At 50.1% G+C, this 25,586-nt stretch overlaps 11 protein-coding genes across 11 annotated transcripts; 7 read left to right on the top strand and 4 right to left on the bottom strand.

Annotated features, from left to right (window-relative positions):
- Nucleotides 1-660: 660 nt before the first annotated feature.
- On the top strand, nucleotides 661-1,687 carry N7458_009098 (SGNH/GDSL hydrolase family protein; the record flags this gene model as incomplete). The annotated part of the gene is made up of 5 exons (XM_056912480.1): nucleotides 661-793; nucleotides 858-897; nucleotides 961-1,039; nucleotides 1,101-1,491; nucleotides 1,554-1,687. The coding sequence occupies 5 exons, from the start codon at nucleotides 661-663 to the stop codon at nucleotides 1,685-1,687; spliced, it is 777 nt and encodes a 258-aa protein (XP_056761329.1).
- Nucleotides 1,688-2,729: 1,042 nt separating this feature from the next.
- On the top strand, nucleotides 2,730-4,413 carry N7458_009097 (uncharacterized protein; the record flags this gene model as incomplete). The annotated part of the gene is made up of 2 exons (XM_056912479.1): nucleotides 2,730-2,934; nucleotides 3,014-4,413. 2 exons carry the CDS (start codon nucleotides 2,730-2,732, stop codon nucleotides 4,411-4,413), a joined length of 1,605 nt encoding a protein of 534 aa, XP_056761328.1.
- Nucleotides 4,414-4,741: 328 nt separating this feature from the next.
- On the bottom strand, nucleotides 4,742-5,634 carry N7458_009096 (uncharacterized protein; the record flags this gene model as incomplete). The annotated part of the gene is made up of 4 exons (XM_056912478.1): nucleotides 4,742-5,258; nucleotides 5,405-5,458; nucleotides 5,536-5,551; nucleotides 5,604-5,634. 4 exons carry the CDS (start codon nucleotides 5,632-5,634, stop codon nucleotides 4,742-4,744), a joined length of 618 nt encoding a protein of 205 aa, XP_056761327.1.
- Nucleotides 5,635-6,451: 817 nt separating this feature from the next.
- Nucleotides 6,452-6,667, top strand: N7458_009095 (uncharacterized protein; the record flags this gene model as incomplete). Its single annotated transcript, XM_056912477.1, has 1 exon — nucleotides 6,452-6,667. One exon carries the CDS (start codon nucleotides 6,452-6,454, stop codon nucleotides 6,665-6,667), a length of 216 nt encoding a protein of 71 aa, XP_056761326.1.
- Nucleotides 6,668-7,342: 675 nt separating this feature from the next.
- N7458_009094 (uncharacterized protein) lies at nucleotides 7,343-7,868 on the bottom strand (the record flags this gene model as incomplete). Its single annotated transcript, XM_056912476.1, has 2 exons — nucleotides 7,343-7,580; nucleotides 7,663-7,868. 2 exons carry the CDS (start codon nucleotides 7,866-7,868, stop codon nucleotides 7,343-7,345), a joined length of 444 nt encoding a protein of 147 aa, XP_056761325.1.
- A 763-nt stretch (nucleotides 7,869-8,631) lies between these two features.
- On the bottom strand, nucleotides 8,632-10,542 carry N7458_009093 (bifunctional hydroxyethylthiazole kinase/thiamine-phosphate diphosphorylase; the record flags this gene model as incomplete). Its single annotated transcript, XM_056912475.1, has 7 exons — nucleotides 8,632-8,886; nucleotides 8,950-9,050; nucleotides 9,107-9,483; nucleotides 9,533-9,940; nucleotides 9,998-10,133; nucleotides 10,202-10,378; nucleotides 10,443-10,542. 7 exons carry the CDS (start codon nucleotides 10,540-10,542, stop codon nucleotides 8,632-8,634), a joined length of 1,554 nt encoding a protein of 517 aa, XP_056761324.1.
- Nucleotides 10,543-11,606: 1,064 nt separating this feature from the next.
- On the top strand, nucleotides 11,607-12,872 carry N7458_009092 (translation initiation factor eIF5; the record flags this gene model as incomplete). The annotated part of the gene is made up of 1 exon (XM_056912474.1): nucleotides 11,607-12,872. One exon carries the CDS (start codon nucleotides 11,607-11,609, stop codon nucleotides 12,870-12,872), a length of 1,266 nt encoding a protein of 421 aa, XP_056761323.1.
- Nucleotides 12,873-15,785: 2,913 nt separating this feature from the next.
- On the top strand, nucleotides 15,786-17,445 carry N7458_009091 (uncharacterized protein; the record flags this gene model as incomplete). The annotated part of the gene is made up of 2 exons (XM_056912473.1): nucleotides 15,786-16,496; nucleotides 16,561-17,445. 2 exons carry the CDS (start codon nucleotides 15,786-15,788, stop codon nucleotides 17,443-17,445), a joined length of 1,596 nt encoding a protein of 531 aa, XP_056761322.1.
- A 765-nt stretch (nucleotides 17,446-18,210) lies between these two features.
- Nucleotides 18,211-19,280, top strand: N7458_009090 (amidohydrolase family protein; the record flags this gene model as incomplete). The annotated part of the gene is made up of 2 exons (XM_056912472.1): nucleotides 18,211-19,102; nucleotides 19,153-19,280. The coding sequence occupies 2 exons, from the start codon at nucleotides 18,211-18,213 to the stop codon at nucleotides 19,278-19,280; spliced, it is 1,020 nt and encodes a 339-aa protein (XP_056761321.1).
- A 985-nt stretch (nucleotides 19,281-20,265) lies between these two features.
- N7458_009089 (Alpha/beta hydrolase fold-3) lies at nucleotides 20,266-21,298 on the bottom strand (the record flags this gene model as incomplete). Its single annotated transcript, XM_056912471.1, has 2 exons — nucleotides 20,266-20,838; nucleotides 20,909-21,298. The coding sequence occupies 2 exons, from the start codon at nucleotides 21,296-21,298 to the stop codon at nucleotides 20,266-20,268; spliced, it is 963 nt and encodes a 320-aa protein (XP_056761320.1).
- Nucleotides 21,299-21,782: 484 nt separating this feature from the next.
- Nucleotides 21,783-23,557, top strand: N7458_009088 (carotenoid oxygenase family protein; the record flags this gene model as incomplete). The annotated part of the gene is made up of 4 exons (XM_056912470.1): nucleotides 21,783-22,278; nucleotides 22,334-22,803; nucleotides 22,865-23,231; nucleotides 23,292-23,557. The coding sequence occupies 4 exons, from the start codon at nucleotides 21,783-21,785 to the stop codon at nucleotides 23,555-23,557; spliced, it is 1,599 nt and encodes a 532-aa protein (XP_056761319.1).
- Nucleotides 23,558-25,586: the final 2,029 nt, after the last annotated feature.

Raw genomic sequence — 25,586 nt, 5'->3', positions numbered from 1 at the left:
GGGTGTGTCATGTCAGACTCAACAAACGATGACTGTGGCTGAACCAGGGTATGGTTGTTGTGGTCTCCTGGGGCCGCTCAGGCTCAGTACCCCGATCGGCAGCTCAACGGCCCGGTTTTTGATGATATCAACCTGCAGGAGATGCAAAGTTGCATACGATCTCACGTTCTATGAAGGAGAAGGAGAAGGAGCTTTGCAGCTCCGCCGATTGTGTGTTATTATTATTGGCTGGGCTGCTGGCTCCTCTTCATTGGCGACAGGCATTGAGCGATTAGACACGATTTGCCACTAGCCTGGAGCTAAGCAAAGGGTAGTATGTATATATACTAAATCATGTAAAAACGACCCTAAAGCTCGTAGATTTGTGTCAGTCTCAACTACAAAACTCCCTGCTTGGTTAACATCCGGTTGAATGGAAGGATCCGGTCAGCCATTGGTGGAGAAACACAGAACCACCGAACCATCGCGTGGCCGATAAGCTCGTCGCGCAGGAACCACCAACATTGTTGGCCCCCCACTTCCATCAACGTCAACCCCACCATCCTCGCTTTAAAAGGAACCAATCCCTGCCAATTTTTTTCTTTGGTTCAATCTCTCTGGCTGCTGAGGTAGAATACCCCTGATCACTCCATCTCTTCGACTCTCCCCCCAGGCTTCATCATGACGGGCATTACTACCCAAGAAGAGGGTGCTGGCCGACCATATGACCAGTTCATCCTCTTCGGAGACTCCATCACCGAGATGTCCTCGGATCAGAGTCTTGGGTTCGCCTTTGGTGCAGGGTTACAGCATGGTATGTTTTCACACTGCAATGGTCCTAGATGGTATTGGTTTAACACTGCTGATTTGTTGAATAGCCTATAGCCGCCGGCTGGATGTGATTAACCGGGGCTTTGGGTGAGCAGAGACAACTGCCATGAGTAGTGTTGAAACTCTATCAACTAACCTGCATGACCACAGAGGATATACCACCGCTCATGCCATCAAAATCTTCGACAAGGTGTTCCCCTCTCCTCAGATCGCCAATGTCCGGCTGATGGTGGGATCTTCTAGCACCTGTGAATACTACCATTTCCACAATCGCTAACAAGATCGTCTAGGCCATCTTCTTTGGAGCAAACGATGCCTGTGTACCCACCCACGTACAGCACGTCCCTCTCGCAACCTACAAAGAGAACCTCCAAAAACTCATCCAGCACCCTGCCACCCGGGCTCAGAATCCCTATATCATCATCATCACTCCCCCGCCTATCAACGAATACCAGTTGGAAGCCTTTGATGTTGCCAAGGATACTCCCCACCCCAGCCGGACAGCCCATTTGACCAAGGTCTATGCCGAAGCTGCCAAGGAAGTCGGGGCCTCGCTGAACATCCCCGTGGCTGATGTCTGGTCCGCATGTGTGTCGACTGTGGGATGGCAGGAGGGTCAGCCACTGATTGGATCCCGGGATGCGCCTAACAATGAGCAGTTTAGCAAGTTGTTCACGGATGGTGAGTGAGAACTTCTTCTTGTTTCACATTAATCGAGGACTGGACTAACCCGGTATATCTAGGACTGCACCTGACAGGAGATGGATACCGGATTGTTTATGAGGAGGTGCTTAAAGTTATTCGGGCCAATTGGCCTGAGCAGGATCCCGAGGTCTTACCGATGGTGTTCCCTGCATGGGGTGAGGCCCCCCGGTAAGCCTCCGCAAAGTGTAGACATATATATTTCTCCGAGATACAAGCGTGGCGGCAGTCTAGAGTCATGACCAAGCCGAGTAGAAGAAAGGTAAGAACCTTAGAATTGAACCTTAGAATTCTAGATATGATAAGCTATCCTCTTGGCTTTTAGTCCATCTAAGGATCTGAATTATCACCAATCCAATCCAATAGACTGTTCTACCTATCTGGAAGTTTGTTATCGACCGTTAGTGGAGCAGTTCACGGAAGCGGTCTAGATCAACTTGCCCCCTCGTGCATGACGCCCCCCTCTCTCCACTACTTTCCCTCCCCAGATCTCGTCTCTCAACAACCACCCCAATCTCATGAACCGATTCTCCTGGATTTCTTGACTTCGACATCCATCATCTTCTTACCTTCCTATTCACCACCCTCATCTCGAGACATCCACCACAACCGATCCCTATCCCCCACGTTCGCCACTGCCGTTAGCTGTAACTACCTCACTTTACCTTGCCCACTTCTCCCGGATCGCCTCCTCTGAACGACCAACCTTCGAACGCGTCTCTTTTGTTTCCCTCCCCGTTCCATCCTTCACCTCTTCTCAACTTCACGCGATTCCGACCACGATCCCTTCACTCATACTCATTCTTTACACACGCCTCCCTACCATCGCTCACAATACCCCCGCTCCGTATCCACCACCCGCTCCTTACCTTACCGTCTCTTATCACACAAAGATCCTGGCTACAACCACCAGACTCTGAACCTGACAGCGCGTGGACGGCCCCGTGGGCCGTCACACATACCGAAGGTGGGAGGAGTCAACCTGAAGCTGAGGTGTCGTTGAGATAGATTCGGTTGATGAGCGGTAGACCTTATCCTCGAAGCTCTGCTTCTAGCTCTAAGTGCCAAGATTAACCGGTTGGCAACGTTGTGGGCTCTCCAGCTGTTGCGCGAAAGTTGACCGGTTGGCTACTTCGTGACCCCGTGAGCCATCGGACCAAGCACTGCTACCTGGCTACCGGTCTATCCTCGCTTCCGTCTTTTGACCTGACCTGGAAATGGATGCCCAGTGGCCCTTTGCCTCCCGAGATGACATCTGGCGTGTCTTCGATGATCTGAGGGACCTGTCCCTGAAACAGGATGAGCAGGCCTCGAGAATTGCGGGTCTAGAGCGATTTCGAGACGAGGATGCGAAAATGAAGAACCTCTGGGGCGTTCCTCCCTCGCCATTTCCAACTGCTCTCAGCGGTCCTATCACTACAGGTACGTATACTGCAACTATCCCTGCATGTTTGTATATATAGAACCGTCTGGGACTGAGCTAACTCTATATCTCGAGCAGAGTCTACCTTCAGTTCCCCTCCCGAGACGTTTAGGGGTTTCGATCAGGGACATCACCAGACCGTGACTAGCTCTGCAATTGGCGGTCTTGATGGTGAGGATGAGCCGCGCCGGGGTACCTCGCGAGCCAACAGCGTCCGCTTCGATGAGAGCGCCATCCACGGATCCTACGGGCAGGCCAATCGGTCCAGTACTGAGCTTCCACTGCGTACCGGCAGTGGTATGAGCTGCCACCCCATGATTGAGCGGTCCTTATCCCACCGATCTGATGGCCGACAGAGTTCCTCGGGATTGTCGCTGCATTCAACACGTACCAACAGTCTGCGTCTGGACACTAGTAGCCGCATGATGAGTTCCTGTCTCGGCGAGTCGCCTTTGACTCCACCTCCCGGCCTGTTTCTGCTTGGCCCGGTCCCTTCTGTCATCCGGTGCTGGCTGACGACCAACTACACAAACGACTCCCTCCTGTATGCTGCGGTTTGCTCGGGCTCTGTCGTCTCGACTATCGGTTCATGCATGGTCCGTCGGCTCGGCTTGGAGGACCAGGTAGTTCATGATGATGATGGTCTTGTTACGCTCAAGTCGACCGTGTGGCTGCCCGAAGCCAGCGTCCATCAGTCGTCGTCCCGCTCTGTTAGTCCCACCCCGCAGCTTCCATCCCTGACTCTCCACTTCCTCGTGCGCGAGACAAACCCGGCGGATGAAACCATTCAGATCATCCTGGGAAGTGATGTGCTGCGCTCTCACAACGCAGATATCTTATTCTCTCAGGATAAGCTCTTGCTGGTTGATGATGACCGCAACCGCGTCTCCATCCCCCTCGTGCGGCCCGAGAAGGACTGGGTCTTCAAGTTCCTGCATACCGTCCCCGATACCGCCCATCCCGAGTACCCCCAGAGTTCCCTCGTCAATGTGCAGGGTTCCGTCGGAGTGATCGGTGAGCCGGCTCGCACTCCGAAGCAGACCATCTCGGCGCCTGCCTCGACTCGCGTTTCTGTCGGAGAAGCAGACGACGCGAAGAAGCCTCGTCAGCAGGAAGCTAGCTCGACCGCCGAGGGGGCTGTGAATGCCCCAGCTCTGACTGCAGCGGAGCCAAGCTCGTCCAAGCCCGAGGTCGTTGGTGCTTGGAGATCGTGGCGTCGCGAGCCGAAACCCGAATCGAGCAACACGAGCAAGGCCAAGCCTCGCACCATGACGGTCCTCAAGCCGACCAAGTCGATGACCCGTGTGAGCTCTGAGGCTGCGACCCCTTCCACTGCGACTGCTGGGCCCGTCCATCCACAGTCTGGCCAGGCTGCCGTTCGCTCGTCCTCGGACGGCTCGGTCAAGGCATTGGCACCAAACCCAATCGGTGGTGCCTCGGCCTTTGGGTGGCTCAACTCGGCCGGCAAGGCCAAGTGAAGCGGTGTGCGTCTGGCCAAAACCTGTTCTGTTTCATTTCTTCAGGTTTTAGCAAGCGATTTTTTTTTTACCTCCCGATCAAAAGGAGGTTCTGTTTCGGGATATGGAGCGGGCGCTTGGTTTCCAATTTCTGGGGAGGCGTTTTTTTCCTTTTCTTCTTTTTAGTTCTGCACCGACTAGCGGTGCTAGTTTTATGACATGATATGTCACTTCAAAACATGATCTGACATCTCATTACCTTCACATTTGTGCATTCAGTAACGTGCTTCTATACTCCAAATCTGTAACCCACTCACCACCAACCTAACTAGACCTTGCGATAAACACTTTAAATCTTCGAAAACACCCCCAAAGCCCCCTTTGTCTCCTCCTTAGTCTCCTTCACCAACCCACTAATCTCCTTAAACGCCTCATGGCCCGCATCCCCCAAAATCTCAAACAGCACACTCTCACTACTCGTAATCGTAGCCCCCGCATCCCTCAACCTCGCCAACGCAATTCCCCTCTCCCCAGCATTAATACTACTAACCCCATCCACAATGACATACACTCTATGTCCCCGCTCCAGCAGGTCCAGCGTCGTCTGCGTAACGCAGATATGCGTCTCGATGCCGACCAGGATAACGTCCAGCGGGTCCTGCGCTTTCACGGGCAGTTGTTTCTCGATTTCCGGGGTTATCATTGAGAAGAGGGTTTTGTCGATGTCGGCGCGGATGTGCGGGCCCGTTAGGTTGGTGGTTAGTTCGGGGACTGTGGGGCCGAGTTTGGCGCGGGATTGGGTTGAGATGTAGGTTGGGATTGAGAGGATTTTGGCGGCGCGGACGAGTTTGTCGGCTGTCGAGACGCTGAGCATGGTGGTGATTAGTTAGTAGGGATGGGAATTGGGGAGATGTTGATCCATGTGTTGATCCATGTGTTGATCCATGTGTTGATCCATGTGGGCTTGGAAGCGGGTGTAGGACAGGAGGGAGGGGGAGCCGGGGGCATGTACAGCTTGGGGAATTCGTAGATTGCATTGCGGAATTTGTCCTGGATATCGCAGATGCTGTGTTGTAGATTATGTTAGTTGGGTTGGTCTCGATGGTGACGGGTGAGATTGAGGCTGGTTATGGTGTGACGCACAACAATGCGGGGTTCCCTTGAGTAGGTGTCAGCTTGTTACAGTCCAATGGGTTGCGGGGAGGACTGACGGATACGACTGGCGCGAGAAACGACGGACATGATGATAGATTGAGAGTGCTTGAAGGGTGAATTGTAGATTTGGAGCTTCTTGGGGGTAGTTGTTGAAGAGAAGAAGCTGGGAGCGGCGATTGCCGGGCGGGGAACTCGGAGGTGCGGGGAAATTCGCCGAGGGGAAGGGAATAGAGGGCCTGATATACTATCTGGTAAAATTATACTTGAATGATCCAAATAATGAAGGAGTATATGAGTCTGGCAGGGTTTAAGAGATTTCCGGATGAGTTCTAGTCCTCTTCGGTCATAATGGCGAGACTTTTATCTCGGAAAGCTGCTATCCACGCGTTGCTGATAAACTATTGCTTCCTTTGGGAAAGCGGGAGTTTATTTAGACTTTGAAGTCAGGGACTTCTGCAATTACATCACAGTGCTAGAAAACGGCAAATTTGGCTGAAATCTAATCCTGACTCTATTTTATGGTCCCTTTTTACTAAAAATATGCTGGTTGGGCTTGTACCTGATCCGTTTAGGCTAAGAGATCCAGCGCGTGGTAGAGCATGAATATGGAATGTATTCCCTGCTGGATTGAGATCTACAGATGGCGCAGCAATCGAACACCCGTGCTCCTGGCCCTTCTTTCAGCCAATACGTTTCTATACAAGGGATAGCTTTTGCTCGTATTGATCTCAACCTTCAAATTAATGACATAAAAGTCAAGAGAGAGGACGCCTGATGGCGCAGTGTTGTTTCAAACCAAGTTAGTTTCTCGAGTTCAAGAATTTGCACGTCGTTGCCCAGGACTTAGTCGTGTGACTATGAATCTTGCTACGATGACCCCGCCCCGTTCAAAAGCATCTGCGAGATGTCAACCGACTCCAAAGATGTGGATACTCCTATGGGCAAAGCGCAGAGGGAGGCATATGACAATTGCGAGGATAAGGCCCTGAAGGGCACGTTGTCCAGCGATACGTTTATCTATTTTCGCTGGGATCATGATCATTATTTTACTGAGAATTGTGGAACTACGTGGGCAAGTCATGCGGTGCTGAAGTGCGATACAATCTACTATAAATCGTGATTGTTGTGGGGATGGTGTTGGGACCATGGGAGTTTCAAGGGCGTGTTTTGGTTTTATATAGACTGCTGACCAAATGAGAATGGATGAACTATGTTTTTAGGAGAGGCCCTACGTGAATACTACCTTTCCGGTAGACGCCACCACCTGATAAAGGAAATACCGTATTAAGTAGACAGGTGGAACCGCCTGACGGAGACTTTATTTTGAAGAAATTTCAAATAGTGCAGCCAGGAGGTAGTGAGGTGATTCATCCCTCATATACGTTCAAAAACTAGTCAAATCGACTAACGCGGAGTGAGACGAGATTTAACATATTAAAGCGAGAGTATGTTACTTCGTTGCATTTGCTCTTAGCAATATTAGTGAGCAGCAGTGTGGTTCTGAAACAATAGAGAGGCAAGAAGCTACGATCAAATAGGCCCGGTCCTGAGTATTGGAAGGCCGAGGCAACAGTTTCACCATACCTTGATTACATCCCCAACATAAATGGGTGAGGGAGCTAAGCACTTGAGACAAGAGACAAGATAAAAAAAAGAGTATTCAATGTGAAAAGGCTGCAATTATAAGCAACATTCCCAGTCCAGACTACCGACCAATTTATCCAATTCCTCTCCCTATAAAACACAAGCTTTAAAACAGTGATAGCGCCGATTTTGCTAGAAGGATGATCCTAGATCACTTGCTGACACCAACATGGAAAACACCATCCCAGCTGCATGTCTCCGATGGGTATCCATCATGTTTCTCGCACTTCCAGGAATTGCCATAGGCACGAGCCTTGCCAGACTCGGAGCCATCAGGGCGCGAGATCTCAATCATAAAGTCCTCGACATTGTAGATGCCGTTCGGGAAGCTCACTTGGTAGGTTGGGTCGGAGCAGTTGAACTTCAAGGTTGCGGCTTCGCCGACAGACCTGTAGGGCAGAGAGTCAGTTCGTGGTTTCCTTGGTGATTTTGAAACGAAAGTGAGGAGAGGTAGTCAATTGAGATGCTTACCAGTTTGCATCGCAGGTGGTATCAATCTTAGTGTTGGGGTCGCTCAATTTGAAGTTGACGATGGTGGTCTCGGGCTTGATTTGGTCGTAGTAGCTTGCGGCGAGATCGGTCAGAGAGATGGGGTAGAGATCGCGCTTGGCAGTGTTGGGAGCCGCGATGGCAGTGGTGGCAGCGGCCAGAGTAGTAGCGACGGTGTTGAACTTCATTTTGAGTAGTTGAAAATGGTGCTTTTGGTTGGATGGCAAGATAGGAGTTTGGATTGTAGAATATTCAGATGGAGATTGATGAGGGAGGACATGGAGGGTGTCTCGAAGCTCTTTTATATTCCAAGACCTGTCTTTGGATGATCTTAAATTGCTCATTTTAGAACCTGGGCAGCGGTGACAGGTAGATTACTCGCGGCTATGCCGATGACCTGAGCCTGAGTTACATAGGGTCCCAATATCTCAACAAATCAATCTCTCAAATTGGCGCAGGAACCGTGGACAGCATGAAGAAAGTGGACGCCTTTGCCGGGCGCCTAACTTAATTGCCGACATTCCACTGAGACAAATCTCAGTTAAGATCTTGATCGAGTATACGCGTCGTAGATCGCTAGTTTCTACTGGATGAATCGCGATCCGGGTGTTTGGGGGCCGATGATTGACTGGTTCAATCTGACCGTTCCGGGTTAGGCCCCCAAAGCTCTTGCTCAGCCATACTGTGCATTAATTTTAGATATAAAGTTACATCCACGAGGCCAGCAGTCTTTGTCAATGCTTACGATTCAGACGCAAGTTTGAACAATCTTTCTGAACACATCCCCATTGGATATTACCGACTCTCGGCATTGCACTTCATCACGTCCAGCTCATAGCAGCAGCCGAATGTGTAGTATACCCAAAATAACGAAGTATTTTCAAAAGCCAAATATTCAAATACAGCCCATTTTCATCTAGTCGTATACAAAATTTACCCACATCTAAATATCTACAGCTTCACCTCGTGCACCTTAGCACGACCCACAAACCAGCCATCATCACCCTTCGCCGCAGCCATCCGAATTGCGTACAGCTCATCCAGGAAAGCAGGCACAAAGCTCCCCGGACCGCGGACGTAATCCTTGGCAGCAGCGTTCTCGGAAGCGATCTCGTACATCAAGAGACCCGATAGGACGGCGAGGAGCCTGTCCGAGCGATGAGCGGCCAGGAAGCAGCCTGAAATAGAGCCAACAGCACAGCCAGTCTGGAAAGAGGAATGGTCAGTAAGATTCCCCGATATGGAATGGGTACGGGATGCTGAACGTACGCCTGTGACTTGGCCAAGATATGGGTGGCCGTTCTCCACAGCAATGACGCGCTCACCGTCGCTGAGATAGTCGACGGCACCAGTCAACAGGACCACGTTACCTGTGAATGATTAGTCTATATGCTCGGCCTCTCAGAGAACTTTTAAGTAGACTCACGCTCTCGTCGGGCCAAGTCGCGCGCGAGCTTAGCCTTCTGTTGACCATCCAACGTGCTAGGTCCACTATCGACACCGCGTTGCTGCACCGCACTACTTCCCCAAACCTGTCGAATTTCACCCTCGTTTCCCTTGACCAGATCAAAGTATCCACCAGCCATCAGGGTCGAGACGGCGTTGCGACGGATCTCGGTAGCAGCGGCGCCGACCGGGTCGTAGATCACGGGGTTGCCACGTTCATTGTAGGCTTGCACGGCCTTCTGATAGTTCGAGACACTCTCGCTGGTCAATGTGCCCATGTTAATTAGCAGGGCACCGTCGAGCTTGCACAGGTCCTTGGCTTCGTCACCATAAGGAGCCATGATAGGCGATGCACCACTGGTAGCGGTTAGTATCACAACCTTCAAGTTTGAAGAAGGGGACGTACATTGAGAGAGCAACATTGGCGACAAAGTTAGCCACGACAAAGTTGATCATATTGTGCACCAGCGGGTGTGCTTCAGTCATCTTGCGCACGATAGCTGGCACGTCTTGCAGCAGGGCCTCGACCTCATTTTCCCGGGAAGGCTGAGGAGACAAGGCAAACAGGGGGGTATTCTTGATCAGATTGGAGAACTTCTCTGCTGATGCCTTGGGGTCCTCGGCACCGATGATTGCACTGACGATGGCGACTCCATCCAGTCCCTTAGCGGGAGATTTGGACTGGTAGAGCACACGCTGCACGTTGGAGTGGTTGATACCGCCGATGGAGACGGTTCCAACTGATGAATCGCTGATCGCACTCAAGAGTGCCTGTGTTCCTGCCGGACCGAGGAATGACTTGGTGTTTGTCTTGCTATGTCATTGTCAACGAGTCGTTTCCGCGAGAATTATATCACAGGCAGACACTTACGTCGGAGTGGCGAACATCGCTCCGATACCCAAATAGTCAGCTCCATCGGCAATAGCCTTCTTAGCCTCTTCCACCGTGGAGGTACTAATTCCAATAATAGAACCCTTGGGCAAAAGCTTCTTGGCTGCTTCAAACACTGTATTCCGAAGTTGTTAATATCCCGCGGAAAAAGTTAGCGGGGTAGAAGAGGAGCTAAGGACTGACCCATATCATCTTGACCCAGATGCACACCCTCTGCACCGACAGCGAGGGCAATATCCACTCGGTCGTTGATCAGAAGTGGCACGCCATACTTTTGGGTGACTTGATGAAGTTTGCTGGCCGTGGCAATGAGAACACCAGTATCGCTGGTTTTGTCCCGGTATTGCACGATGGTGACACCTAGTCTCGGGAATCAGCATGATCCAACCGTTCTCGGGTAGTTGAGAGAGTTCTCCTGTCATACCTCCCTTGAGGGCTTCCTCCACAACAGTGCACAAGTCACGACCCTTGAGGATAGCTGGTGTTGAGTCTGTGACTAGGTACAATGATAGGTCGACTGGCATGATGGGGGTTTTCTGGGGAAGCCTAATCCCGGTTAAGTACTAGCCGTTGGCGATCCGGACAGTAGGATATATGTGCAATTGACAAAGAGAGCGATGAATTGATCCTTTCAAGGGTAAAAAGCTAGAAATGCCAGGTACGAAAAGTAAGTCCGGTTGGCCGGAGGCCCGATCACGAACCAGGCGATCCCGCGGTTGGGATTTCTGGTGGGGCATCGGAGGTTGACCTCATCGCACAGCACTGGGAGTATTGACACAAATTTTAAGTTTAAAAGAAGCAAAAGCATATAGCAAGTTCCATTAAGAGCTCCGAAGAGGATTATAGTTTCTAAAATAGTATGCTAGGAACCTATGAGTAGTCGTAGTTGTAGCACTGGCAAATACTCGGGGCCGACTGCATTTCAACGGCCTGCTAAATCCGAGACACGTGCCGGATGACATAAGCAAGACCCGCTTAAAATCCTCTCCTCTTTGCCCACTTTTGCCCATTTCCAAACTCATCTCCTCACTCATCTCTCTGGCCTCCCACTGCGAAGCCATTCACATCTGCGTCGGCTGTTTTGCACAGTTCTACGCTTCAGTTTCACGTCTCTTCACTCCCATCTGGTTAGTTTGGCTCCTGCCATCATCACTTTCTTCAAGCTTCCCACCACAGGGTCTCCGGTCTCTAACTCGGATTCCCTCTTAAGAACACCTCTGGTCGTTCTCGCCCCCAAGAGAAATCAATCCAGGAAGTCCACCGCCGACTTGTTCATGTATTCGTCCTCCGTGCAACATTTCGAACACCACCTGCCGCTCAAGCTGCAAACGTTTCGCGCGCCGAAACCTTGTAGCATACACCTCCGGTCCTGTGGCTGAAATCTCTTCCCTGGACTGCCTGTTACCACTGTGACTTTGTCGTCACAACAGAAACTGTCACCTCCCCATCCAAAAAATTAACCCCCAAAACCTGAACTCGACACGCATGTCTTGTTCAGTCGACAAAATTCCCGTCACAATTCCTTTTCGCAAGCCCGCCGTTCCGTTCTCGTGAGAAATCATCTTCTTAACCACCTCCAACCGTCACCATGGCTACCGTCAACATTCGCCGGGATGTTACCGATCCCTTCTACCGCTACAAGATGGAGAAAATCCAGTCCAAGATTGAGGGCAAGGGCAACGGTATCAAGACCGTCATTGTCAACCTCGCCTCCGTCGCCCACTCCCTCAGCCGTCCCCCTGCGTACGTCATCAAGTACTTCGGTTTCGAACTCGGTGCCCAGGCCAACGCCAAGCCCTCCGATGACCGTTGGATCATCAACGGCGCCCACGACGCTCCCAAACTCCAGGATTACCTCGATGGGTTCATCTCCAAGTTCGTGCTCTGCAAGAAGTGCAAGAACCCCGAGACCGACGTGAACATCAAGGATGACAAGATTACCCTGGATTGCAAGGCCTGCGGTCAGCGCACCGATGTTGACCCCCGTCTCAAGCTGAGCACCTTCATCGTCCGCAACAATCCCAAGGGTGGCAAGAAGGAGAAGAAGGACAAGAAGGCTCGCCGTGAGCAGAAGAAGGAGAAATCTGCTGCCAACGGCGACCAGGATGCTAGCCCCGGTGACAGCAACAATTCCGAGAACGGTGATGAGAACGGCGATGCCGAGGATGCCGGCAGCGACGATGAGCTCACCCGTCGCATCAAGTCCGAGGCCGAGACCATCGAGGTGGAGACCGAGATCAAGGATGACGATTGGGCTTTCGACGTCTCCGAGGAGGCAGTCAAGGCCCGCGCCAAGGAGCTTCCCTCGGACCTGAAGCGCTCCCTGGTTCTGGAGGACGATGACGATGAGGCCGATGGCCCCTCGGCTTACGAGCAGCTCGGCAGCTGGATCATAGAGACTGCCGAGGGGAAGGGTGGCGTGACCAAGGTCAGCGACATCGACATCTACAAGAAGGCCAAGGAGTTTGGCATCGAGTCCAAGCACAAGACCGTCGCCGTGCTGGCCCAGAGCATCTTCGACGACAAGATCGTCAAGCAGGTCGAGGACCGCGCCGGACTCCTCAAGAAGATGATCACCTCCGAGCGCCACGAGAAGGCTTTCCTTGGTGGCACTGAGCGTTTCGTCGGCCAGGACCGCCCCGCTCTGGTCGCCCAGGTGCCTGCCATTCTGCTCGCCTACTACCAGAACGACCTCGTGTCTGAGGAAACCCTGAAGGCCTGGGGTGCCAAGGCTAGCAAGAAGTACGTCGACATTTCTACCAGCAAGAAGATCCGCAAGGCTGCTCAGCCTTTCCTGGAGTGGCTGGAGAATGCCGAGAGCGAGGATGAGGAGGATAGCGAGGATGACGAGTAGATTTGGCAGCTCGTTGTATGATGTGCCTACATACACGTCTTTTCGCCTATTTACTGTCGTTACTTTTTGCAAGCTTCGCGTGATAAATGTCTTTTCGCTCTTTGGCTATGATGCCATTTGCTTTCGGGATTGATTTTACCTCCTGTCGGGCTTGTTCAGTAGAGCCTTGATCAGTTGTAGGTCCTATCTAGCTTAGCTCACTAATCGCCACTCCTTGACCTCCACTCATTTCCCTGCAAATCTGTAGAGATTCACTGTCTTCCGAATACTACCACGGAACCTTTCGGGACCTCCTCTTTAGACAAGTCGTACTTTCGAGCAACAATAAATCATGACGGGTGCCCGCAAGGCTAGTACTCTGGACTCGAACCAATAACGCGCATTGGGTGGCGGAACAGAGATATCTGAACCGTATAAGAGCTTCCGGGGACTATTGATGCCATTTGACCTTTCCCAGTCCCTCTCAAAAACGTGATTACAGATATATAGCGGATAGCCATGATGTTGATGACGTTCTGTGTCAAAGGATGTGTCAAGAGATGTGGAGTTTGGGGGCGCGGGTCGAGTGTGGTAGAAACAAACACAAGAGCAATATGCTGGACTCCATTAAGTCGACCATCTGGACCACCGCCTACCGGGCCATCGAGTTAACGTAAGAATGATTGCCGGAAAATTGCACGGCCAACATTTGACCTCCACCTACCTTGACCCAGTTCCTTCCAGACTTTTCATTTGGTTTCTTGATATTTAGTACTGGGCTCATATAACTCGCCTAGGTATCTTTCCACTATCTTGTAATTCTTCGAATATTAGCGCTAGGCTCATATGAGAATACCGACTGTCGCCTGAACAGTTTGCCACGATAGACAGGTACTATCTTGAAACTTCTGACCCCGATGGCTGAGGTGTAGATGTCCTTGAGGGCCCCTGAACATGATGGACAGGCTGTCATAGCAAATAGGGACGGGGCAGAGCTCAGGATTAAGGTTATATACAAGGCCCACGTTAATTATAGAAGCTTATATTGAAAATTGGGGGAAACAAGTATTCGTACAAACAGGACGCCTGGAATGCCAAAAAAACATGGGTTCATCTGTTTGGTAGAACAAAGGGAAAAGGAAAGAAAACGAGCCGATGGAGGGTTAGACGGGCCAAAAAGGCAGGAGGCAAATGATGGAACTGGAAACACCCGCATAAGAAACCCACCAAGCCGGACAGAAAATTTCCGTCGACGAACGAATAATGATAGATGACCGAGATAATCTTCAATATACGATAGGGGTGGCACAAGGTGGAAGACCTAAGCGTGGCTGTTTACTAAGCCGGGGGGTTTTATAGCTACCTGAAGAGTCTTAGTACCAATCTAAGAAAGACCCCATGTCTAGTGTAATAGCACTTCTCGGATCATAGATACGGCACTTACACAAGTTCCCAGATGGCGATGATCTAGTACGGTACTCCTAGTGCTGTCCTTGTTAAATGTTTTGGGCAACTCCCTTTTTCTACTCAAATTGCCGTCCTCCACCACCCGCTCTTTCAGGTGGCTCTACCACAAAGCAAGCTTGGCACGCCTCTTTCCCTCTAGCCAATTACAGCTCGCCCTTTTCCTCTTCGACGCCTCGCGCACACTAAACATTCATTCCTCAAGCCACACTTTGTCTTAACAACTGCTGCTCTAACTTCTAGACAAGACCAGAAGCCCAAGCGATGGCATCGACTTGACCCGCGTGGCCTTCAGCCAAGAAATTTATTTGCAAGCTCGATTTGTCTTTCATACGGGTGCTTGATCCTCTTTCCTTCCGCGGCGGTCAAGCAGTCGACAGCTGAATCAATGATCGCTCAGCTTTTCTGGACACAGACACGTCCCTCCCAAACTTAGTCTCAGAACTTTGTCTCTCGGCCACGAGGACATAAAGGCCATGCTCCCGTTGGCCTGTCCTGGCCACCCCTGGTCCTGATGGCTCCGTGCACGAGAGCCTCGCACAGCGCTCGGACTAGTCCACTACTAAAGGGATAGTTGATGCAGCGTTGCCACTAATCAAAACTGCGAGTTAACTAATCATAGCTTAGCTTGCTTCAAGTCGAAAGAGCATTTCCCCGCAACGGGCTCTCCCGCATGACCGGCTCGGTAAGGCTTTTTACGGACTTGGAAAGCTTCTTTCCCCCCTGCCTTCCCAAGGCTGCTGGCCGATGGTCAGACGTGTCTCCAAGATTTACTACCCGCCTGTGAAGCCTCCCGGTGAATTCATCCAGTTAGAATGGTACGAAGCCCATTGATAACCGAACCGAAGCAATCCACGCGTCTTTTGTGGGGTCCAACTCAGAACCCCATTTCAAATCCAGAGAAAGTCCCGTGGGGGAAGCACCGACGCCGAAGCTCACTCAATGTTGATTCGACTGGTGACTCTGGGTCGTACCAGTTGTCTCCCTCTGGTCAATCTCCCGATCATCGAAACGCATCTCAGGCCTCCTCTCACGGGAGCACATCAAAACGCCACCATGCACCCAGATTCGCAACGCCCTCGGGTGGCTAGCCTTATTTTGGTCAGAACTTTATCTTCCAGCTACTAAGATACTTTGCCTTTTCCCCGTCCTCCTTGCCTGTTTTTTAGCTTCGGCTAATTCATGCATACGATCGCCGTGCTCGTGTTCTGTAGTACCCCCGGTCGACTTTGATTGGCCCCCATCTACTCAGATAGAATTTGTCCACGTATCACGCGCACCTCGCAAAGAAACCGTAAACTGAAGTTGCATTCAAACTCTCCACATCGTGTGTATCATGCATGAGATATAAAACATCTCCCCGCCATTCCTTGCTCTCCACATCTCCGCATTCTTTTGCTTCCCACTGACAGGCTCACGACTTTTTGTCTGTGTTAGCTCCTGTCCCGTGTCCCGAGCGAACTTTCCAAGATGTCGTCTGGTATCGAGGAGACAAAGACCGAGGGCCAGGTCCAACACAATGAGAAGCTCGACCATAGTGAAGTCTTGACCAACAAGGACCTCATGCATGAGGCCATTGAGGGAGAGAATCAAGAGCATCAGATGGGTGTCTGGGAGGCAGCCAAGACCCATCCCAAGGCTTGCATATGGGCCTTTATCTTTTGCTTCACCATTGTCATGGAGTCCTTCGACATGTTCCTGAACACCAACTTCGTTGCACTGACATATTACAAGCAGCGGTTTGGTGTCTCTACTGGTCCAAAGGAATGGTCGATCCCAACCCGGTGGCAGAGTGCCCTCTTCCAATCCGGTCAATGCGGTGCCTTTCTTGGTGTCTTTGCAGCTGGTCCGATTACCAATCGCTTTGGGTACCGCTGGACGACTATCTTTGCGCTTATCATGATGAATGCGACCATTTTTATCTCCTTCTTCTCTACCTCTCTCGGGATGATGGTTGCGGGACAATTGTTGGAGGGTATCCCCTGGGGCTTCTTCATTGCCAACTCTCCGGCCTATGCCAGTGAGGTAGTGCCACTCTCCCTACGTGGTGCCACAACTGCCACTTTGCAAATGAGTTGGTCTATTGGCGGCATCATTGTTGCCGGTGCTAGTTATGCATACAACAACCGTATGGACCAATGGTCCTGGCGAGTCCCGACTGCCTTGCAGTGGCTGTTCCCCGTGAGTTGTATCCCCTTCCATTTCTTCTTGTTTGAGTACCTTCTAATCTGTTATAAATATATAGACACCACTTATGATCCTCGTCTTCCTCGCGCCCGAATCACCTTGGTGGCTCATTCGTCGTGGACGCAAAGCAGAAGCTCTTAGATCTATTGAACGCCTAGGTGACAAGGGTGACAAATCTCAGAAGACTCTAGCCATGATCGAACGAACCGTCGAGCTTGAAGCTGAGATGGGTGGTGCCCCATCCCTTCTGGACCTGTTCAAGGGGACTGACCTGAGAAGAACTTTGATTATTACTGGCATGTACGCATCTCAGAACTTTGCTGGAAACCTGATCGCAAACCAAGCGACATACTTCTTTGAGCAAGCCGGCATCTCCACGGACAAAGCCTTCCAGCTCAACCTGATAAACTCCTGCCTCCAGTTCGTCGCCAACGCTCTTTCGTGGCCGTTAACCGCCTGGTTCGGTCGCCGTACCATCTATCTATGGGGCACAGCTATCAATGTCGCCTTCCTCTTCATTCTCGCTATCTGCGGCTCGGTTCATCAAACGCACGCGACTAGCTACGCCCAGGCCTGTCTCGGCGTCATTATCTCCTTCGTCTACGCCGGTGCAATGGGTCCTATTACCTACACCATTATTGCCGAAACCTCTGCTGTCCGTCTTCGTGCGTTGAGCACAGGTGTTGGTCGTGCCGCCTACTACGTCGCGGAGATCCCTATGATCTTCCTCGCATCGCAGATGCTCAACCAGACTGGATGGAACTTGGCTGGAAAATGTGGCTATGTTTGGGGATGTACCGCTATTGTCTGCTGGATTCTGGCTTACTTCTTCTTGCCTGAGCTGAAGGGCCGTTCTTACCGTGAGATTGATATCTTATTCAACCGTAAGGTTCCGGCCCGGGAGTTCAAGACTACTCACATTGACGTTACGGAGAATGAGTAATGGGAGAACTACGGTTGGCGGGAAGGAACGAACTTGCTATTGGAGAGACGTTCTCTTCGCCAAATCTAGTGTTCACGATACTGATAGCTATTGAGTCGCGAATTTGATCGGTGTGGTTGAATAGCCGTTCCTTGAAATAAGCTGCCAGAAGAGATCCATGGATCACCTACCAGACCACTTGAGCCGGCTTCCGGCCTTCGGCAATTAACCTTCCTCCGTACACTATGCGGCTTCCGCCCTTCACGCCGCTACTCAGGCCCTCAACGAACTGCACCGGAACCAATACCCCGTCTCACTAATACCCCGCTCTCGTCACCCAGTCAAGGTGAGATCCTCTCGTGGGCTTTGCCCTAATGCATTTCCCTGTTAGCCCATGCCGGAGGTTGAAGAAGTGTGAGAGTAACCGAGCAAGAAAACCGAACCTGACCGGTGGTGGCCCGAGACCCTGTGTTGAATCGCGGAACGCAGTGATTCGAAGAATTGGTATTTCAACGGTGTCCGCCTCGCCTGTAACCAGTGCGGGAATGAAGGAAATGTCAGCAGCTTCTTGTTGGAGAAGGCCGGAGAGGTGGATAATTTCGGGGGCCGCGCCCGCAGTCCACTTTCGCGGGTTCCTGCAAGAGCTGGGGTCACCTTCTGGATGGTCGGGATTTCAGATAGATAGAGCCGATCCTTTGCTAAGGACTCTTCATTGCAATTTAATGTTCGGCATTTCCACATTTTCCCCCTAGACTACCCAACCACTTCCCTTACTCTATTTCTATCATGACTTTCAGAGGTACCGTCGCTCTGGAAGAGGCGGTTATTGACCCGGCAACAACTTGGATTCTAAGTGAATCTCAGCATATCCTGACTCCAGGAGATGCGGGTAAAGCTGCGGTAGAATCCCACAAGCAACGCTTGCTGGACATCGACGGGCGATTGGCTTCTATGGACGCGGAAGGTGTAGAGTATATGCTGCTCTCATTGACTGCGCCTGGCTGCCAGGGAATCGCGGACCAGAAGCTGTCGGAACAAACTGCCACTGGATTCAACAACTGGCTTGCTGGCGAGGTCGCCAAGAGGCCCTCTCACTTTGGCGGGATGGCAGCTATCTCAATGCATGATCCTGCCCAGGCAGCCGGGGAATTGAAAAGAGCCGTTCAGGAATTGGGATTCTTTGGAGCGATGATCAACGATTTTCAAAGCGTGAAGGTCGGCGAGAAACAATACTATGATACGGCAGCCTATGACCCGTTTTGGAGAGTGGCAGAGGAGCTCGACGTACCAATTTACTTGCATCCTCGCTATCCAGAACTCTCCGATCTTCAGCCCGACACGAAATATGGAGCTCGTTTACATTTACTTGGGGCAGGGGTTCAATTCCACTTGGATCTGTCTTTCCACATCTATGCCCTTTGCGCGTCCGGTGTTTTTGACCGCTTTCCTCGCTTGAAGCTTGTTGCCGGACACCTCGGCGAGAACATTCCACTCAACCTCTGGCGAGCCTCGCACTGGTACAACAAGCCAAGCAAGAAGGCCACTCGTCCCTCACTGCATGACTACAGCTACTACTTCCGGAAGAATATCTTCATCACTACATCGGGCAACTTTTCGACTCCTGGATTAGAATTCTGCATCCAGGAGCTTGGAGTAGAAAGATGTTTGTACTCGATAGGTGCGTAACTTGCTCAAGTCCTCCCTACAAACGTCCTAACAAAAATATAGATACACCATATGATCAGGTCAAGGAAGCCCAGGAATGGTGGCGGACGGTGGAATTGAAAGATAATCACAAGGAATTGGTGGGCAGGGAGAATGCGATTCGTCTGTTCAAGCTGCCGATTCAGATCTAATGCTAAAATTTGTCGGCATGTGATATCACTATTCTTGCTGGTAATGTCAATTTAAGCTTGGTAGCTATTGTGGCATTGCAAGGTCAGATTGAATCGATTGGTTCTCTATGATAGATTCAACGGACTTATAAATCCGAGATACTACACTACTTCCATTACTGTACACTCACTAGCGAAATCTGCTTCCTCCCTAATGACTGCTTTTCATTTCTCGGAGCCCACCGCCAAGACCTTAGCGCAGATCTTCCATTGATTAGACCGCGCTTAGTTGAAGGCCGCCGTACTCAGCTCCTAAACTAATACCGTGGCCCTCAACGTTTACCGCCTAATATTCACTGTACTAGATGCAATATTACGAAGAGAGATACAGTACCATAAATGGTACATTATCTAACGGCTCTCAACTTAGAGTGGCTGGATCAATGAATGATCTACGCTAAGGCCTTGGCGGTGGGCTACGAGAAATGAAAAGCAGTCATTAGGGAGGAAGCAGATTTCGCTAGTGACTGTAATTGGCCGTGCAATCGCATACTTTGTAGTCGCTTTCTCCAGGTCGAGCTTGGCCATTGGTTCGTGCCCAACATTCTATACGTATAGTTGGGTCTCCGATTAAAGTTTGGACTAAGTAGCAAGTCCATATAGGTTCGAAGGCTAAGAATATCAGCCCATGACAAGTTCCGCGGTACTATATAGTAAAGTCTACACTGAATGCAGCTACGAATGCATCGAACCTACCACCCACTGTAAAGGCAGCTCGTGTATACCTGCCTAGTACATTAACGCAAGTAGGTATTGACCGTAAGCTTAGCGATGCCGAGGATGTGTCGGAACTTCGACTTGCAGGGAATATATGCTGACTAGTATTTTACGAATGGATACCATCATTGGTAGCATCTCGAACTATTTATGTCTGCCATAAAATTGAAATTGCACTTAATAATGTCTAGGAAGTTGAAAGTAACGTAATATTTCAAAGAGCCGAAACCTAGAGCTTTGCGTGTTCGATCAAGAAATCAAGACCTGCACGAATAGGAGCAAACTCCGGTTCATCGAGCTCGACTCCAACATCAAAGCCGTGAGACTTCCCCTCGGGTAGCAAAATTCTAGTCTCAACACCGAGGTTTTCAAGCTTCTTCTTGGCTTCGATACTGAACTTAGGGATGATCATACCATCTGCATCGCCATGGATGAAAAATGTCGGCGGGAATTTGTCTGAGAAGGAATTGACGGGATCGATACGCTTGTAATCTCCATCCTGAACGATGGCCGGGAGCTGTGTGCCCTCCTTCAAAGTAACAAAAAGCCATGCGTTTCTCGGGACGGAAAGGTCAGGACGAGGCAAACCTTTCGTTCTTGGCTGTTCCCTGGTGTTGGTCGCACGTTCCAAGGAAAGCATTGTGTTGGAGGACACTGGTTCCTTGTAAACCTGGTTGATGAATGCCTCGTCAAGTTCAGGGATCATCGCAAGTGCCGGTAAAGGCGCAAACCAGAAAGGATCTGTCGTGCACTTAACACCGTAGAAATCGAGAATCGCACGTGGGGGATCTGAGAGAGCACCCTTAAAGGCAAATGATAGACAAGTTAGCAAGATTATCGTGATTTATACCACGAAAACGAATGAAATATACCGTATGCAAAGCCAAACAACCACCGGCTGAGTGGCCGAATACGACGGTGCGGGAAGGGTCCACGTTGAGACTCGCATCTTTCTTCAGCAGCGCTGGAAGAGAATCTTTGCACCATGCGTAGACATCCTTTGCATCTTGGATAGGGCCTTCGTACATCGAGACCTGGGGGCATAGTCGATAGTCGGCAGAAACAACGACGAATCCAGCATTGGCCAAATATTCCATTTGCACCATGGGTAACATCATTCTAGAACCGACGACGAAACCACCACCATGGAAGGCAAGAGCTATGCCGAGTGGATTATCCGTTTGTGACTTGGCCCAATGGGCTGTGGCATAGATGTGGTCTCCATCGCCGAATGCCTTGAATGCGTAGTCTCGTGAATCCATGATTGGGGAAAAAATTCGTAAAATAGTGATAATTCTAGCCGAGTTCGACAATAAATAATCTAACTAAATATACTTCCGGGATTAACACGAATAAGTAACTTATGCGAATTAAAATGGTGGAAAATTAATCTCGGTATCCGCCTTGTGGGAAGAGGTGGATGCGGTGTCCGCGTTTAGCGATCGAAGTTATCCTCACCCCACTTCGGTCATCACTGTCGATATCCTCCGCGCGGGTTTGGTCTGAAACTTCCTTGTAATTCGTTGCAGAACAATTGGCGGTTTCCGCAATGTAGGGGATGCCATGAACGGAATGGCGATAATGGGACGATGTCTCAATCGACCTCACTTGTGCGGGCCCGGGTTTCGCACGTATTGTTTATATAGACATGTGAAGTACCCTTTTTCCACGATTTATCTGATTCTTCAGCATTGCTCTTAACGACGTACAACATTTTGTATCCGTGCCGCGTCTCTTTCAACCAAGATGTCTGATATCGCCGCAATTACCGAAAAGCTTGCGCCCCAGCCGGAGGTTGCTTATCCAAAGACTCTGTTCTACGAGGGACCAGAGGCTCCTTGCCGATTCGAAGGCGAGGTGTACAACTGCATTGTTAAAGGAACAATTCCGACGGAAGTGCAGGGTACTTACTACCGTTGCATGCCCGACGCTCTTTGGGCACCGAAATATCAAGACGATGTCTTTATCAATGGTGATGGCGCGATCGATGCCATCCGCATCAAGGATGGACATGTCGACTTCAAGCAGAAGTATGTCCGGACCTCCAAGTTCGTGATCGAGCGAGCGGCCCGCCAGGCAGTCTTCGGAAAGTACCGCAACCGATACACCGATGACCCTCGTGTTAAGCACGAGATTCACTCGACTGCGAACACGCACATCATCTACTTTGAGAAGCAGCTCCTAGCTTTGAAGGAGGATTCTCCCCCTTATGCGATAGACCCGCACACCTTGGAGACTAAAGGTAGGCTTAAAGAGTTTACCTCGACATTGTTTGTCAGTCGACTAAGCGAGAATAGGACCGTATACCTTCAATGGGCAATACACTGCGCCGACCTTTACTGCCCACCCAAAGATTGACCCTACTAACGGGGAAATGTTGACTATGGGTTATGAGGCTAAAGGAGATGGCACAACCGACGTTTCCTATTACCTTTTCAGCAAAGAGGGCAAGAAGCTGGAAGAATGCTGGTTCAACGCCCCTCATGTTGGAATGATGCACGATATGGCAGCAACCGAGAATTGGGTGGTTTTCATTGTCCCCCCGCTTGAGGCACAGCCTATCGATGAGATGAAGAAAGGATCTAAGCATTTCGCTTGGGCCGAGGAGAAGTCATTGACCTTTGGAATTTTGCCCCGTCGCAACCCCAAGCCGGAAGACATCAGATGGTTCACTTACAAGAACGCATTCTACGGACACACCGGAAATGCATTTGATGGCGAGGATGGTTGTGTTTATTTGGACGCGCCTCTTACCAACTTCAACAAGGTTCGATGAATTCTATCATATTGAACTACTTGATCTCCATCACTGACTAACTTTGCTTTAGTTCTGGTTCTTCCCCCCACGCGGTCAAGACCCAATGGAGGCTCCGAGTGGCAAGCCTCCTGCTAGCGGAAATGTTAGCCAGTACGTGCGATGGAAATACGACCCCAATGCCACCGATTTCCATGTTGAGCCTACTCTATTGGTTGATGCCGATGGCGAGATGCCGAAGGTTGATGACCGTTATGTCGGCAAGCCATACAACACCCTCTTCTATGCCATGCATGATCCTACCAAGCGGAATGGTCCCGTCGGTGGTGTGTACAATGCAATTGCGAAGTGCAACGTGGCTACTGGTGAACTGATCCTATGGTCTGCTGGTGACCATACCGCTATTCACGAGGTGGCATTCATCCCGCGCAATCCTGAATGTACGTCTTCCAACACTAGTTAGTGCTCACAAGGTACACTGCTAACTCATGCCACTATAGCGGCCGAGGCGGATGGATATCTCATCACCCTTGCTAATAGACGGGATACCGGTCTTTCCTGCATCCTGATCTTGGATGCCCGAAAGGTTCCTGAGGGCCCCGTTGAAGTTATTGAGCTTCCATTTCGCCTCAGAAATGGAATTCATGGAAGCTGGGTCTCGGCGACCGAGCTGGATAACGCAATCGACCTTTGTGACATGTCTGGTGTTACCGAGAAGATTCGCCAGGAATTCGGTACCAAGGAAGTCACCTTCCCAGTTCTCTGAGGAACAACAGTGCCTTCAAGATCATAAGCTGTGGAAAGGATCTTTACCAATGGCGAGACCCTAGAATTTTGCCGAAGAGTAGCCTTTGTACTCGTTTATCCATTGTCATTATATTTTGAAATTTGATTCTTTTGAAATTCAGTACCCTATGCTATATGACGTGCTTCCCGAAGTTTTAGCCAAGCACACTGCGTTCGTGAATTTCACTGTTTCTTTTGCTATCATGAGTCGTCCCATGTGCCCCGCCCAGGTTCTTAGATAGCTCTATGACTCTACACATCGGAGGACAGACACTCATTCCACGGTTAATCCATTGTTGATTCTAGCCAATATATACCAAAATTCAGCTCACAAGGCCACGGCAACGGAGTCAAAGGTAAACGACTTTCAAGAAGCCTGTAGATACTAAGATCTTAAAACGCTCTATTTCAAACAGGTCAGAAATCGTACTTATTTCTCTAAAGGTTTGCGTTTGCTATATCAGCCCTCAAAATATGCTTATATCCTACAAACATTGCGGTAGATTCCATGTCCGAATAACCATAGGACTGAAGCTCTGGGTCTATCGATTCGCATTACACCACAACGCTAGGTAATGGTAAATTCGACGCCGAAAACGGCTACTCTTGACGCTGTTTTAAGCGTCCTTTTTACCATAATCTTAGTCATCGAGCTCACACGTGATCTGTTTCTGCCCACTATTTCCGTATGCTCCCTGAGTGATCACGGATTGCTCCCTGAGCATTCATGGTTACTCAGGGATCTGCTCATCCTTCACTCAGGGTACTTAGGGTAGACAATCAGGGATGTCGTCATGTTTCATTGTTTATGTTTTCCGATTATAGCCGTCAATTGCAAAATAGGAAAGGTCCTTCTCTTAGGCGCTAGACCGTACTCAAGTCAGTTCTTTCAATACTTAAAAGAGGTCCTGGCCCCCATCAACCCGTAGCTCCTGTTCACTGCACTCTGTTCAACAGCCGTCTGCTGTAGTGTTTTGTCTCTTTGATCACCAGATTCTATCTAGGCGTCAGTCTTTACCGCTTCTTCTTTTTTTGTTCTTTTCCTTTTTCGATATCGATTTTCTCGAAATGAGACTGATCAAAACAGCTTCTGTAATTATTTAGGAGGGTGATCCACTCTAGTTTCTTGCCACAGCTCGGAAAGAAGATATTATGCTGTTGCTCGAGTGGATACTTAATAATTCTAATATCAAGAAGTTTAGCAGTTTACACGAGAATTAGAGGCAATAGTGTCAGCTCTACCACCGAGCGGTTAGGCGAAGTCTTCATGCGAAGTGCTCCCTAGATATTAATAATGTAAGTGGTATTTTGCATTCCGGAACTTTCGCTTTTTGACATTATGTGTAGTATATGAAAGAGAATCTAATCGTATGTTACAACCTCGATATAACTGTTAGGGAGAAACCGGTTATGAACGTCGATGATTTAAACATAGTTCTTCACTATTATTAGACAAAAGACACGACGCCCTATCCTGATGGTCGTGATGGCGCATCTAGCGCCACTACGCAAGGAAGCAACAAGGAGCAGGAACACAATCTCAGTTCGAACTATCGTGACAACTCTCTAAGGAAGAAGAAAGGAAAGAAAGAAGGAGAAGGCCTATAAAGGGCCTGAAGCGATCAATCAGAGCTGGGCCTGGAAATCTCCGGGGAAAATCCCATCGGGAAGGGGAAATCTCCATCAGAAGTGACTGGCGGATTATCAACTACCCTATACAAGTTCAAGAATCAAGGTTGCTTGACTTTGGTCCCTAGCGAGAACGTGGGCCCACCCGCCGATCAGGCAGCTACAGTACAGTGCGTACTATGCGTATTCTTCTTCTCTGGACATGTTTTCCTCTACTCCAACAGTTAGAGACAGCTGCTAACTTAGGCGACATCAAAGGACCTAGACCTCGGCATAGCCCGCCTATGGCCGTGTCGAGGTCTAAAGGGCCTTACGCTGTACACTAAGTAGCGACTAAACCCGTCCGAAACCAAAGTATTTATCACGTCCAGATTCATCAG

This window comes from Penicillium daleae (genome assembly GCF_028827525.1).
Source record: "Penicillium daleae strain IBT 16125 chromosome Unknown utg000008l_segment0_segment0, whole genome shotgun sequence".
Lineage (NCBI taxonomy): Eukaryota > Fungi > Ascomycota > Eurotiomycetes > Eurotiales > Aspergillaceae > Penicillium > Penicillium daleae.
This window is presented reverse-complemented; position numbering and strand designations above follow the sequence as displayed.